Source organism: Trifolium pratense, linkage group LG3 (assembly GCF_020283565.1).
Source record: "Trifolium pratense cultivar HEN17-A07 linkage group LG3, ARS_RC_1.1, whole genome shotgun sequence".
NCBI lineage: Eukaryota > Viridiplantae > Streptophyta > Magnoliopsida > Fabales > Fabaceae > Trifolium > Trifolium pratense.
Genome location: NC_060061.1, coordinates 12,862,362 through 12,877,027, shown reverse-complemented (window position 1 = coordinate 12,877,027; position 14,666 = coordinate 12,862,362). Strand labels below are relative to the sequence as shown.

The following is a 14,666-nucleotide window of genomic DNA, read 5'->3' as shown; positions in this document are numbered from 1 at the left end:
GCAAACTTGTTAGGAAAGGAACCCAAATTACCTTCATCTTTTTTACATTAAAAATATATTAATAAATCCAATAATATTTTAATGAAAAATAGTACTGCAAAATTAACAAAAAGATCTTTTTATTTGAAAAGTTACTTTTTTTTCCCAAAATTCACAGACACCCCAGTCCAATCTTTACCGTGTACCAGAATCATTTCATAATAAAAAAAAAAGAAAACAAAAAGGAGAGACCTTTGTATTTTCAAGATTCATAGAACCCTTTGTAGCTGTGCCCTTTGTAGTGTCAGTGTGTTATGCATTTTCAAGTTTGTTAGGAAGAAAAGAAAACACAATGAATCCTTCAACTTCAACTTCAAGAAGAAAGAAGAAGAAGAAAGTTACTTACTATGAAGATCACAACTTCATTAACACCATTTTTTCATGGTCTCTTCAAGACATCTTCAATGAAGATCTTTACAAAAACAAGGTTTCATCTTTATTCTCTTACTCTATCACACGCATTTTAACAAGGTTTCATTACATTTTAATAATTTTTTTTTTAATATTTTTTTTAGGTGGATTATATTGATTTATACTTCAAATCTTTTGAGCAATATTTTAAGTCATTTGTGTATCCTTTGTTGGAAGAAACACGAGCAAATCTATGTTCTTCTATGGAGAATTTGTCTAGTTCACCTTATGCTCAAGTGGTTTCTCTTGAAAAGAAACTCTCACATTCATGTGGTAGAAATCACTATGTTGTTAAAACTGATACTTGGAAAAATACCTCTTCTGGTTATGGAAAAGAGCTGAACAAAACATTGTCTGGAGATGTTTTTATTTTGGCCGATTTTAAACCCGAAACTGTTAATGATTTAACAAGGTCAGGAAAGACGTGGAGCTTTGTGTTGTCAGCCGGTGTTCTTCATGATACTGAACTTATGTCTACTTTTAAAGTGATTGCTTCTAAAGACATTGACGTAGATGAGATGGGGAAAAAGTCTATGTTTATTATATTCTTGACGAATATAACGCCTAATAGATGGATATGGAACGCCCTGCATATGGGTGGAGATTCGAAGCTCATTGAGAGGATTTTATGTGCTACTGATGTGGTAAGAACATTATCTTTATATGTTAAGGATTTGAGTTGTTCTCATCAAACATTTGTAGTGTTAATTTCTACTATGAAATAGGATAATCACTGTAGTGAAGTTATGGTTATTTTAAATTTATTGTTGATTGTTTGTGATAGTTATTTGTAACACATTTGTTGAAAGAAAGTATGTCGTTAGAAGTTGTATATATTGCTTAATTATTTATGAATTTGTGAAGGACATTTTCTAATTTATTGTTATCGAGTCTGTGACTATTTCCAAGTATGACATTTTGACATTTAGTTTTTGCCGATGTATGTTGGGGCGCAGGTGAGCTGTGATTACTGTTCTCCGAAGACTGATGCTCTTAAGGATGATAAAACATATCAAAGGTTGTCATCTGAATTGAATGAGTCGCAAACCAAGGCAATTTGTGCTTGCCTTTCTTCCATTCATTGCAATCATAAGTCTACTGTGGATCTTATTTGGGGTCCACCAGGAACTGGAAAAACAAAAACTTTGAGCACACTGCTTTTCGCTCTATTCAAAATGAACTGTAGAACGCTTGTTTGTGCCCCAACAAATGTTGCCATTAAGGAAGTGGCATCGCGTGTCTTGAGCATTGTGAGAGAATCATTTGATGGAAATTCCGATGCTTTGTTCTGTAACTTAGGAGACATGCTATTGTTTGGGAATCATGTGCGGCTCAAAGTTGGTGCAGAAATTGAAGAGATATATTTGGACTATCGTGTCAAGCAGCTGATCCTTTGTTTCACCCCACCTAATGGTTGGATATATTGTTTTGGTTCAATGATTGATCTTCTTGAAATTTGTGTTTCCGATTATCATAAATTCATTGAGAACGAGATGAGAAAAGAAAAGGCGCAAATTGATGATAATAATTTTAATGGGGCAAAAGTTGACAAGCCTTCCATTTCTGGTGTGAGGATGTACAAATCTTTCATCGAGTTTGTCAGAGAGAGGTTTCTGTCTATAGCATTGCCACTCAGAGACTGTATTTCCATCTTATGTACTCATATATCCAGAAGTTGTATTATGGAACATAACTTGAAAGATTTGGCTTGTCTTATTCACTCTCTCGGTTCATTTCAAGCTTTGTTGTTTGCAAATAATATTTCTTCTGAAAAACTGGAAGAACTTTTCTCTCCTCCAGAGAGTCAAGATAGTTCTTTTGAGTCGGTAGTAGTAAGTGCTGCTGAATACTCATTGCACCAGAGCAGAACTGAATGCCTTTCTCTATTACGAACCCTTAAAGTTTCACTTGGTGACCTCGACCTTCCAGATGTTGTGACAGAAGAGTCAATCAGAGAGTTCTGTTTTCAAACATCTTCATTAATATTTTCCACCGCTTCCAGCTCCTTTAAGCTGCATTCTGTTCCCATGGAACCTCTAGACATTTTAGTGATTGATGAAGCTGCACAGTTGAAGGAATGTGAATCCATCATACCTCTACTACTTCCGGACATAAACCATGTTATTCTTGTTGGAGATGAACGCCAGCTACCGGCAATGGTTGAAAGTAGTGTATGTATTCTAAAAATGTCTTATTTATTTAATTTAGTATCACGGCACCTACATTTTCACAAATGTTAAGTTTTTTTTATTGACAATTAACACTAATATGCTCGTCCTTGATATGTCTAAGGTTTCTTTGGAAGTCGGTTTTGGGAGAAGTTTATTTGCGAGACTGAGCACATTGGGTCATCCGAATCACTTCCTCAATATACAGTACAGGATGCATCCAGCAATTAGTTCCTTTCCAAATTCAAGCTTCTATTTGAACCAAATTCTTGATGCACCAAATGTTATTGCAAAGAAATACAGGAAACAATATCTCCCAGGGAAAATGTTTGGTCCATACTCCTTTATAAATATAATTGGTGGCACCGAAGAGTTTGATGATGCTGGACGAAACGGGAAAAATATGGTTGAAGTGGCGGTCGTGATGAAAATAATTAGAAATTGTTTTAGAGGTTTGTATGTGTGTGAAATATATACATATGAATCCTATGTTGTGATTTATCTTGTTATAAATTACTCATTGCCTGCACAGTAATATATTATTCAGTAGAGAAAATATTCCTTGAGATTGTGATTGGATTAATATTTGATTTTAGGTAACATTTAAAGCATTAAGTAATGTATTAACAATAATAAGAAGATAAATTTTTTTTATAGTTTTTTAAACTGCATGGTTACAATTTGCTGAAAGTATAATCATATTTATAATGTGATGAACTTTGTCTGGAATACAATGTTTTTTTTTAATTTTAAAATTATTTTTTCTAATATGATAAAAATGATGTATACTATAAACTAGCTACTATGATTTTTATTTAATGCTTTATTCGTGTGAACATATTATCTAATAGAAAAATACTCCCTGCTTAATTCTTGTACCTGTAACGACGCAGCATGGTTTGACTCAAACCAGAACCTCAGTATAGGTGTAGTGTCTCCATATGCTGCCCAAGTTGTTGCAATTCAGGATATGCTTGGACAGAAGTATGATAAGCACGTAGGTTTCGATGTGAAGGTGAAAACAATAGATGGTTTCCAGGGTGGAGAACAGGACGTTATTATCTTATCAACCGTTAGAACTGATTGCAATACTTCACCTGGGTTCATCTCAAATAACCAGAGGACTAATGTTGCTCTTACCAGGGCTAGGTAAAACATACTATGTGCTGTTACCATTGCATTTGTTTTTGTCCAAAAAGAATATTTGCATCAACGCTATTGCTTTTATACTCAACAGGCATTGTCTATGGATATTGGGAAATGAAAGGGCCCTTGTAAGTCAGGAAAATGTATGGAAAACTTTGGTGCTTGATGCTAAAAAACGTCAATGTTTCTTTAATGCGGATGAAGACAAGGATTTAGTGAAAGGTATAAGGGATGCCAAGAAAGAGCTGGATCAACTTGATGATTTGCTTAATGCAGATAGTGTCATTTTCAGAAACTCCATGTGGAAGGTACTCGGATTATAAATCTTGTAATTTTACTAATTGTTCAGTTTTCATTCAGTTTTCATGTTCTTGATATCCTAACCATCTACTTGACCTTCAGTTTTCATTCTCACCTTCCACAATTTTTTAGGTTCTTTTCAGTGACAACTTCCTTAAATCATTTAAAAGACTGCGATCCGAGCAGAAAAAGAAGTCTATCATTGGACTCTTATATAAACTTTCTAGTGGATGGACACCGAAAAGGATTGAAGTGGACTTACATTGTGGAAGTTCATCACATATGTTAAAACAATTCAAAGTTGAAGGTCTCTTTATTGTTTGTTCAAAGGATATCATAAAAGAATCAAGGTACACTCAAGTTTGGAAGATATGGGACATCTTGCCTCTAGAGGATATCCCAAAAGTAGCGAAGAGTCTTGATAATATATTTGCAAGCTACACTGATGATTTTATTAAACGCTGCAGTGAGCAATGTTTAGAGGGGTAAGTTCTTTGAGCTATATTCTATATCACCAGAGCTGTTTTTAACTAACTCATAGAATGTGTTTTGATTCTTTTCTAGGAAAATTGAGGCCCCCATGACCTGGGAAAAAACAACAGATATCATCAAGTTTAAGAACATTGATAATCTTGGAAATGAAGCTTGTTATTGTGATGAAAGAATTTATGTTGAGAATTCAAAAGTTGAGGAGAGCTTTTTATTGATGAAATTCTACTCATTATCACCAGTTGTGGTTAGCCACTTGCTTTCTGATCGTAACATTGATGAATTAGATTTTCCATTTGAAGTATCTGATGAAGAGCGTGCGATAATTAACTTTTCTAGAAGTACATTTATATTGGGGCGCTCTGGTACCGGCAAAACCACTATATTGACCATGAAGTTATGTCAAAAAGAGAACTTGCACCATATGGCTCTTGAAGCAACATATGGAATTAAAAGTGGTGCATTTCCTTGTTTGAATCATGATAAAGAGCATGAAGAAAGCTCTAATGGGAATGACAAACCTATCTTACGCCAATTATTTGTGACAGTGAGTCCTAAACTATGTCAGGCAGTAAAAGATCATGTTGTTCGATTGAAAAGGTGTGCAGCCTCTACTTCAAACTATCTTTATTTCTTTGTTTCTTTCCTTTTCAATATAAATAACGTGAAAAATATTGTTTGAATTAGGCACGAGCTGGCTAACTTTGGAATAATCTCCTTTATAGTCTATCTGACCATTATTTGCATGTGTCTATATGTTTGACTTTTGATGTTCTTCGGATTTATTAAAACTGAACTATTTAATTATCATTGTATTTTATACATATCTTCAAGGTAGAAACGAACTTGTTGAAAGTTTTTTTTATTATATTTCTGTCCTTTTTTACACGTTGATCGTTGAATTTGTTTTCATCAGGATAGAGAACTAATTGGATTGATATCTGGTATTGATAGATCATCATGTTTTGCATGCAGATCCATATGTGGAAGCAATGTCTCTGCTGAAAGTAATCCTATTGAGGAAGATGTTAATGTTGATACATCAGTTCAGTTTAAGAATATACCAGATTCATTGATAAATCTTCCAGCCAACTCATATCCACTTGTGATAACATTTCAGAAGTTTCTAATGATGCTTGATGGGACTTTGGGGAATTCATATTTTGAAAGGTTTGGTGTACCATATGTTGCTTTAGAGACCTTGATGAGGAAGAAGGAGGTGACTTATGACAGGTTTGATTCATTATATTGGCCGCATTTCAATTCCCAGTTTACTAAGACTCTAGATCCATCTAGAGTGTTCTCTGAAATCATGTCTCATATAAAAGGGGGTATGCAAGCACTGGAGCATGATGATGGTAAGCTAAGTCGTGAGAGTTATGTTTCCTTATCTGAAAACCGAGCATCAAGTTTGAGCAAACAGAAAAGAGAGATGATATATAATCTTTATCAAAGTTATGAAAAAATGAAGATGCTTAGAGGGGATTTTGATTTAGCTGATATTGTAGCTGATCTTCATCTTAGACTCAGGACTACAAGATACGAGGGTGATGAGCTTCATTTTGTGTATATTGATGAGGTGCAGGATCTAACCATGAGCCAAATAGCTTTGTTTAAATATGTATGCCCAAATATAGAAGAGGGTTTTGTTTTCTGCGGGGATACTGCACAGACAATAGCAAGGGGAATTGATTTTAGGTTCCAGGATATAAAATCTCTCTTTTACAACAAGTTTGTTCTGGATTCCATGAAAAGTTCATATAATCAGGGAAATGAAAAAGGACTGGTTTCAGATACTTTTTTATTGAATCAAAACTTTCGGACTCATGCTGGAGTGCTGAAATTATCACAAAGCATCATTGAGCTTCTTTCTCGATTTTTTCCTCATTCTATTGATTCTCTCAAGCCTGAGACCAGCCTCATTTATGGGGAAGCTCCAGTTGTTCTTGAATGTGGAAATAGGGAAAATGCAATGGTAACTATTTTCGGCAATAGTGGACATGTGGACGGGAAAGTTGTTGGCTTTGGAGCGGAGCAAGTAATTTTGGTACGTGATGATTCGGCGCGGAAGGAAATTTTAAGCTATGTTGGGAAACAAGCTCTTGTTTTAACCATTTTAGAGTGCAAAGGCCTCGAGTTTCAGGTTGTTAAAATATCATGATATGTAATTCAAATTCTGTTATTTTTTACGTCTTTTTTGTGATGGTATTCTTTGTTCTTTCCCAGGATGTGTTGCTCTACAACTTTTTCGGCGCTTCAGCTTTGAAAAGTCGTTGGAGGGTGATTTATGAGTACATGAATGAACAAGATATGCTGGAACCTGCAGAATCAAAGTCTTGTCCAAGTTTCAATGATTCCAAACACAATATTTTGTGCTCTGAGCTGAAACAGCTATATGTGGCTATAACCCGTACAAGACAGAGATTTTGGATATGCGAGAATACAGAAGAATATTGTAGACCTATGTTTGATTATTGGAAAAGGAAGTGCCTTGTACAATTCAAGGAACTGGATGATTCACTTGCTCGGGCAATGAAAGTTGCAAGTAGTCCTGAAGAATGGAAGTCACGTGGCAAAAAGGTTGTTTTAATATTCATTGTGCTTTCATAGTGATTGATTTTATTAATGTCTCCTTTTTTTTCTATTATTATTTTGAAATATTAAGCAGTGTTCATTTTGTCAACATAAAAAATAGTTTTACTTGTTAACTTTTTACTATAATATTGTTTGCAACTGAAATTATTCTTATACCTAAATACCTCATAGGTGATTATGCTATATTGCAAATAGTTTATTCTCTTATTATTGTGTAATGCATAGAGCAAGCTTTTAGATGTGCCGCTTTTGTATAATATACTTTTTACTCCAAATGATATATTATTTAAACTGTTCCTTTTGTAGTTATATTATCAAAATAACTATGAGATGGCAACAATGTGTTTTGAAAGAGCCGGGGACTCTTATTGGGAAAAAAAGTCTAAGGCAGCTGGTCTTAGGGAAACTGCACACCGTTTACATGACTTGAATCCTGAAGATGCAAATGCTGTGCTTAGGGAAGCTGCTGAAATTTTTGAAAGCATAGGGATGGCTGAGTCTGCTGCCCAATGTTTTTCTGATTTGGGGGATTATGAAAGAGCTGGTATGAACTTCAGCTTTGGCATTTTTGGCTATACCTTTATGTCATTTTATATTGAAAAATATTAGGATATTAGTTTAGAACATGAATAACAAGTTTACGTTGCATGGTTCTGTCTTCATTGGGATGCTTTTTTCTGTAATGTTTTTGTCCTTTTCTTATTCGATGCTCATGTCTATGCTCACATCTTTATTGAAAAGTTGTTTAGGGGGAGAGGGCAATCTAGTAATCATGGGAATATTTCACTCCTGGGCCTATGTTCACATCTTTGTATTTTCAATGTTTCTTTAGTTTACCCTTTTTAAGAACTATTTCTCAAGTTAAGAAAATGATTATATTTACCATAAAGCACTGATCATTCATTTTCAATAAGAAGTACCGAAATCAGCTCACTTGATATGGATGTTCTTACTTATTATAGCCACATGCTTGGGTTAATATTTATTTTTATTTTATGTTTGTAGATGAAATTCAATCAAACTAATATATAATCTGTACCTAGACCATTTTTATGGCTAAGCGCTGCCAGATACAAAAGGCTTATGCAGATTAGTGTAAACATTACACCTTTCATTATATATATTCTCAACTTTCATCTATACCTAACTTTTGTTTTAGTTAATGATATCTATACCTAACTTTCATCTAAATACACCACGTAATTTGTTTTTGTTGATGAATCTATTTAATTTGAGTTATTTAGTTGTACAAGCAAATATTAGGGATTTGACTTAGGGATTTGACTTATTTAGTTGTACAAGCAAATATTAGGCTGTTTACAAACATTTTAATTGATTGTCATACTTAGGCTAGTTTTTGCATAATGAACTTTTACTCTTCAAAATTAATCGTATTTTTGCTAACAGGTAAGCTTTACTTGGAAAAATGTGAAGAGACTGATTTGAAAAGGGCAGGGGATTGCTTTTATTTAGCTGGTTGTCACGAAATGGCAGCTCAAGTGTATGCTAGAGGAAGTTTCTTCTCGGATTGTTTGAATATTTGTGCAAAAGGTGGATTGTTTGACACTGGCTTGCATTACATTCAACACTGGAAACAAAATGAAAGTGCTGACCCTGGTTGGGCTAATAGTCATGAATTGTGCTCGGAAATATTTTTGCAACAAAGATATTAAATCCATGATGAAATTTGTTAGAGCTTTTCATTCAATGGATTTGAAGCGTGAGTTCTTACAATCACTATGCTTACTTGATGAGCTTCTTGAATTAGAAGAGGAATCGGGCAACTTTATGGAGGCTGCAAACATTGCTAAGATGATGGGTGATATTCTTCGCGAGGCTGATTTGCTAGGAAAAGCTGGTGAATTCTTGGAAGCATATGAACTTATGTTTTTCTATATACTTGCAAAATCTCTTTGGTCTGGAGGAAGCAAAGCGTGGCCCTTAAAGCAGTTTACACAGAAGGCCGAGCTTTTGGGAAGAGCGTTGATATTTGCAAAGGAAGTGTCAAGCAACTTTTATGAGCTTGCATCTACAGAAGCAGAAATACTGTCAAATAAGCATGGCAACAACTTTGAAATAATGAATCATTTGCAATCTTCTCACATCCATAGTAGTATAAGAGGGGAAATGCTATGTTTGTGGAAACTGCTGGATTCTCATTTTCGGTTGAACTCCTCTAAGTATGTCTGGCAAGATTATATATTTTATGTTTCAGTCGAAGGCATGATTATGAAGAATCAATTTTCTGTGGAGACATTGTTTTATTGTTGGACATGTTGGAAGGATAACATTGTTCATATGCTGGAATCCCTTTCAAATTTCAAAACTCAAGACCTTCATCAGCACTGCAGTTATGTAAAGTTTGCATTGAATTATTTGGGAGTTCAAAAGTGGATTTATAATCTAAATGACATTTACCTTTTGCTCATCCCTGATGCTAACTGGGTGATGAAACTGGGAGACAGATTGCTAAAGAAGAATGGTAAGATAGTCTCTGTTGATGTTCAACCTTTAGTTTCTTTTGCTCAGAGTTATTGGTGTTCACAGCTACTTTCTGTTGGCATGGATGTCTTGCGCAACCTTGATGCACTCTACAAGTTTTCAGTTAATAAAGCTTTTTCCGAATTTTGTCAAGTACGGTCTTTATTGCATATCTATGAGGTCTCCAAATTCCTTCTCAAGTCCAAATGTTTTAGCCATGGCCACGGTGACTTGAAAACATTGGAGAGATTTTACAGACAGACAATTGGGTGTTTATCCCATCATGTAGTTCCCCTTGACTGGAAGAAATCACTGGCAAAAGAAATGGTTTATCAAAGAATAACTGAATCTTGGCAGGATATTATGAAAGAAGTCATCGGTGCAAACACTAAACGGAAAGATCCATTGACCTATGGTCAAATTGGAAGGGCGGTAATAATGATTCTTGGTACAACTAACATTAAAGATGATCTGCTCGTGCAAGTTGTGGAAAGGTTTGAAGATAACGAACCCTGGAAAGATTTCATTCAAAGCATATGTTTGTATTCAGGAGATGAATCACATAATGAAGAGGTTTTAGATCCCAAGTTAATTAAGCTTTATGTAGCATTGCAATATACTTTCAATGTGAATTGGATACAGGAAGTTGACTATATATCTCCTAGTTGCTTTATGTATCTTGTTGAACGGCTACTGCTGTTGACATCATGCTGGCAGGGGTTCATGTATGCGACAAAATCATCTTTCACTGAGTGGCTTATTTGCCAGGATGAAAATTCCCTTTCAAATTTGAGCTTCACAGAGTTCCGATTCGAGTCTGCCCATGATTTTATTGCCTATATCCTCCATAAGTTTGTTTGTGATGAAAATGGTATCAAAACCTGGATTAAAAAATCAAACTTGGATGTGAAGGATTATTTTCCATCGCTTCTCCTGCGATTCGCTGTTTCGATGTGTTTGCTTCATCTCGGCTCTGGAAGTGACAATTATATCAAATTACTTCGCAATTTGTTGAGGCAGAGATATATAGCCGCTCAACTGCCATCAAAATTTTTCCACATTCTTCAAAAAGGAAAGAAACAAATGGGTTTGGAAGTCATTTCTGAGGCTTTTAAAGTGATTGGCAACCCCTTGGTGATTGCTAAGGTTCAGAACAATTCTTCCGAAATTGTGTGTTCAGATGCTGTGTTTGTGGATTTAACGATATGCCAAAAAAGAGAGCTCATATTAGAAACATTATTTCCAAGTAGAGTTGACACTGCGGGAGAGGAAACCACAACTGAAGCCTCTGATTCAACATATAAGGAGTTTTCTTCAAACCTTCCAAATGAAAGATCTGCTTCTGTCTCAGATCAGGCATCAGATGGACAGATAAAAGATGAAGTTAACATGCCTGTGGATGCTGACTTTTTCTGGAAATGGTTGGAAAATGTGGGATCTGCATCAGCAGATGTATCACGTCTTGCTTCCATGGCGATAAAGGTCAGCGAATTTGTTTTGTGTTTCAAATAACTTTGAATAAAATGTGCTTATATCAAATGGTCAAGTTTGTTTTTCTTAACTTTTTTCATTCTTTCCAGGAATGTTTGGAAGCCCACATTCTACTGTTGAAAGTGTTAATACAAAACCCTGCTGAGATGGAAAACAAAAATGATATGGAAGTGTTGGTGAGCTTGTTTGAAGACATGATGCAACTTCGAGGCTCTATGAGCATGACGTAAGCTATATAAGTAACTTGTAATAAATAATTGCAATATGATTTTCTGTTTTTGCTTTACTTGTTAATCTTTTTGTTGTCTCATCTGCAGTGGTTTATGGATGATTGAGAAGGACACTCTAATTGCACTTTCAAAGAAAATTCTTTCAAGACGATCAGAAGTAGTGCGCCTCTTGTATAAGCGTAATGTTTGGAAGGAATCAAAATATGACAAGGGGAAGAAAAACAAGGGAGGGAAAAAGGGTAAGAAATGAAAATTTTCATCGTACATGCAAATGATGTAGTAATTTCTGAGCTTACATTTCAAACTGTCTGGTTATAGTAAATTTTGTGGAATTTTTGCAGTAAACTTTTGAAAAGTATTTTGAAGATTTTGTTATTGTTATAGCAAATGATATAATTTGTATCCTTTTGTTAAACTGTTGGGTGTTTGTTTTGTACAAGTCATTTCATCTTAGTTGTTTTGTGATAACTAACAAAATATTAAATACATCTTTATTTCTATTCTTACAAACACTTCTACCAATTTTCTCACCATATAACACCTCAAATACACGGTATGAATACAAAAATGTCTGACAATGTTAAGAAGATCGTTGAACAAAATAACACCGCCAAGAGGCCCCACCGCCATCTTTCTCCGACAACCGACGGTTTACTTCATCCGCCATTTTTACCCGATGAACTCATCTTTCAGATCCTTTTGTGTCTTCCGGTGAAATTCCTTGTACAACTGAAGTGTGTGAGCAAATCATGGAAAACCCTAATTTCCGATCCCAAATTTGCAAAGACTCACCTTCGGAGCATAACAAGCATAACCCATCAACGATTATTCTCTTCTCGTCTTACTGGTAAATTAGGCAAAATCATATCTTTCGCTGTTAAACCAATGTTCGAAAATCCATCAAAACCTACTGATCCGGTTGAGTTCAGCATGGAACACAGGTTCCGTATTCTTGGTTCATGCAATGGGTTGCTGTGTCTGTTTGATACGGAAGGAGGTTATGTTAAATTATGGAACCCTTCTATCAGATATGAATCCAAAAATTCTCCAACTCTTAGATTCTTTGATCTCGTATCATGGATTTGGCTATGATCATGTTAATGAAAAGTACAAAGTACTAGTAGTTTTGCGTTATGAAAATGTGACCAAACTTTATACTTTTGGTGAAAATTCTTGGAAAACTATTCAAGATTTCCTTTGTCAATCCACTAGATATAATGGAAAATTTGTGAGTGGCACTCTAAATTGGGTAAAAAAAAATAATGGTAACTTGGATTGTCCCCGGATTTGTTATGGTGATTTGTCTGGTCAACATATTTACCATGAGAGTCTTGTATCACCACATTTGTAGAGTGGAGTCTTCCAGGTTTTACAAACATTGCTTTTTATTTACTCCATTCTGTGAATTTGTTGCAACTTTCTTTACACAGTTGTATTGTTATAACTGGTTTGACATTTTGGAACTATTTGGTATTTTTGTTTTTTATTCGATATCGCTATTAACTGTTTGATGTACTTGCTAGCAACCAGGCTCTGATACCGATTGTTAATTCCAAATGGTGTTCTCTAGTTTATTCATCACATAGGCAATGCCTTTATATAGAGTTACAAACCATATGGTCAATACAAGTAACAAACACAAGTTGCCTTGCGCGCCAAGCCAAGCCAAGCCCGACCTTGCAGCCTTGCAGGCTACGCACGCTGCACACAAGCACAGGCCTAGGCATGCCACAAGCCTCGCAAGCCTAACATACACACACACACCTAACATTAACTAACTACATTACTTGTTTACAGATTGTTGTTTAATGATTGCACTTAGTATCTAGCCTTTTGCAGATTGTTTTGTTTATATTTAGCCTTTTCTGTTATTAGTGCTTTGATCTTTACATCCATCGTTTTCAGAAATGAGTGTTGGATGGAGTTTGTGGTGAACTTAGGAAAAACAGTTATATTCTGTTCTCGTATCTCTTGGATAGAGTTTGCAACATTTTTAAATAGCATAGTACTATGGTGTTTTGTGAGACAGAAAAGTGGAAAATGGAAAAAGTGAGCAAGTCATTACATTCATAAGAACTTCTTGTTTAAAAGGAAAATATTTGTTAATTCAATTAAGCTTGTGATTTTGTGGAAGAGTTTAACAGGGCAAATGATAAGGTTAAGGCTTTGTTTTTGTTTGGTAAGGTTAGATTTTGAGCTTATAACTTATAATTTATAACAAAAAAAATCAGTTTGGTAAACATTTTTTAAAGAGTTTATAGCTTATTTAGTTTATAGCATATTCTCCAACCTTTTTGTGTTTATATAGCACATTTCTATTTTTATTGATGTTGGTTGTGTCCAAAATGACACTATTAAAAAGAAAATCCGCGTCAGTCATGGATCTATGATTTTATAGATTAAGGTGTTATATTTTTATTTCCGTCAATCCTGCAATTGTTGAAAATAGGGAGATCAAAATTTAAAAAATTGAAAATAAACATACCTAAATTACATTTAAACCTTAATTTCTTTTATTTGTTTCTTTTATTCCTTACCATTACAATCATGACGTGTGAAACCTTTGTTGTGTAGTTTGATACCGGAAGGTTGCTAACCATACTCCCTCCGTCCCTAAATATAATCCTGTAACCATTACAAAAAAAACATGGGTATTAAGAAAAATTGTTAGGATAATACTAATTTTGTTTGACATATGTGAGATTTTTATTAATTTCCCTTTATAATTAATGTATTCAATGTTACTTTTGCATATTTCAATGAAAGTTAATGGTAGTACTATTAATTAGGGGTATATATTTGAAAAAAAAAAAGTAATAATTACACCTAAAAATTTGTAAAGTATTGGTATATTTAGGGACATTTTTTTTTTTTTAAAAGGCTTCTTCATATTTCAATGCAGTTTTGATGGTTGCAAAGTGGAAAGTTTGCAGATATTGGATAATGGAGAAGGATAAAGTGAGAAACAACGTAGCATTATTAAGGAATTGTGTGTTGGGATTGGGGGTTACATTACAGAGATTACATGAAGAGAGTCAACTTTCACCATTTCGGTTGTGTTTTGCGTTTGCCAGTGAATAAGGGACTGGAGAAGCTAGAAATGGCAAAAATATATATAATATTTTAATGTGACATGACATGGTAGTGAGTAAGACTCTATAATAGAGTACAGGTGAAGGTGAATTAGCTAAGGGATAATAATAAGTTAATACTTACTGGTTTATAGGTTAATTTTTAGCTAATAAATGGGTTGAATTTGTATTTTTGTTTTTTTTTTAAATTAACGGTTGAATTAGCTTATAAGTATGAAAAGAAA

At 34.5% G+C, this 14,666-nt stretch overlaps 2 protein-coding genes across 2 annotated transcripts; both read left to right on the top strand.

Annotated features, from left to right (window-relative positions):
- LOC123916414 lies at positions 1–8,949 on the top strand. The gene is made up of 12 exons (XM_045967868.1): positions 1–466; positions 555–1,094; positions 1,407–2,621; positions 2,743–3,070; positions 3,512–3,767; positions 3,856–4,072; positions 4,197–4,549; positions 4,629–5,153; positions 5,529–6,696; positions 6,780–7,133; positions 7,455–7,692; positions 8,556–8,949. The coding sequence occupies exons 1-12, from the start codon at positions 332–334 to the stop codon at positions 8,819–8,821; spliced, it is 5,595 nt and encodes a 1,864-aa protein (XP_045823824.1). The 5' UTR covers positions 1–331; the 3' UTR covers positions 8,822–8,949.
- Positions 8,950–11,917: 2,968 nt separating this feature from the next.
- Positions 11,918–12,442, top strand: LOC123914599 (putative F-box protein At1g33530). The gene has a single exon (XM_045965799.1). The coding sequence runs from the start codon at positions 11,918–11,920 to the stop codon at positions 12,440–12,442; it is 525 nt and encodes a 174-aa protein (XP_045821755.1).
- The last annotated feature ends 2,224 nt before the right edge of the window (positions 12,443–14,666 follow it).

Coding starts and splice junctions, on each gene's coding strand:
- LOC123916414 (XM_045967868.1), top strand. CDS start 332: ATGAATCCTTCAACTTCAACTTCAAGAAGAAAGAAGAAGAAGAAAGTT. Junction 1,095..1,406: donor TTTTATGTGCTACTGATGTG/GTAAGAACATTA, acceptor GTTGGGGCGCAG/GTGAGCTGTGATTACTGTTC. Junction 5,154..5,528: donor CATGTTGTTCGATTGAAAAG/GTGTGCAGCCTC, acceptor TTTTGCATGCAG/ATCCATATGTGGAAGCAATG.
- LOC123914599 (XM_045965799.1), top strand. CDS start 11,918: ATGTCTGACAATGTTAAGAAGATCGTTGAACAAAATAACACCGCCAAG.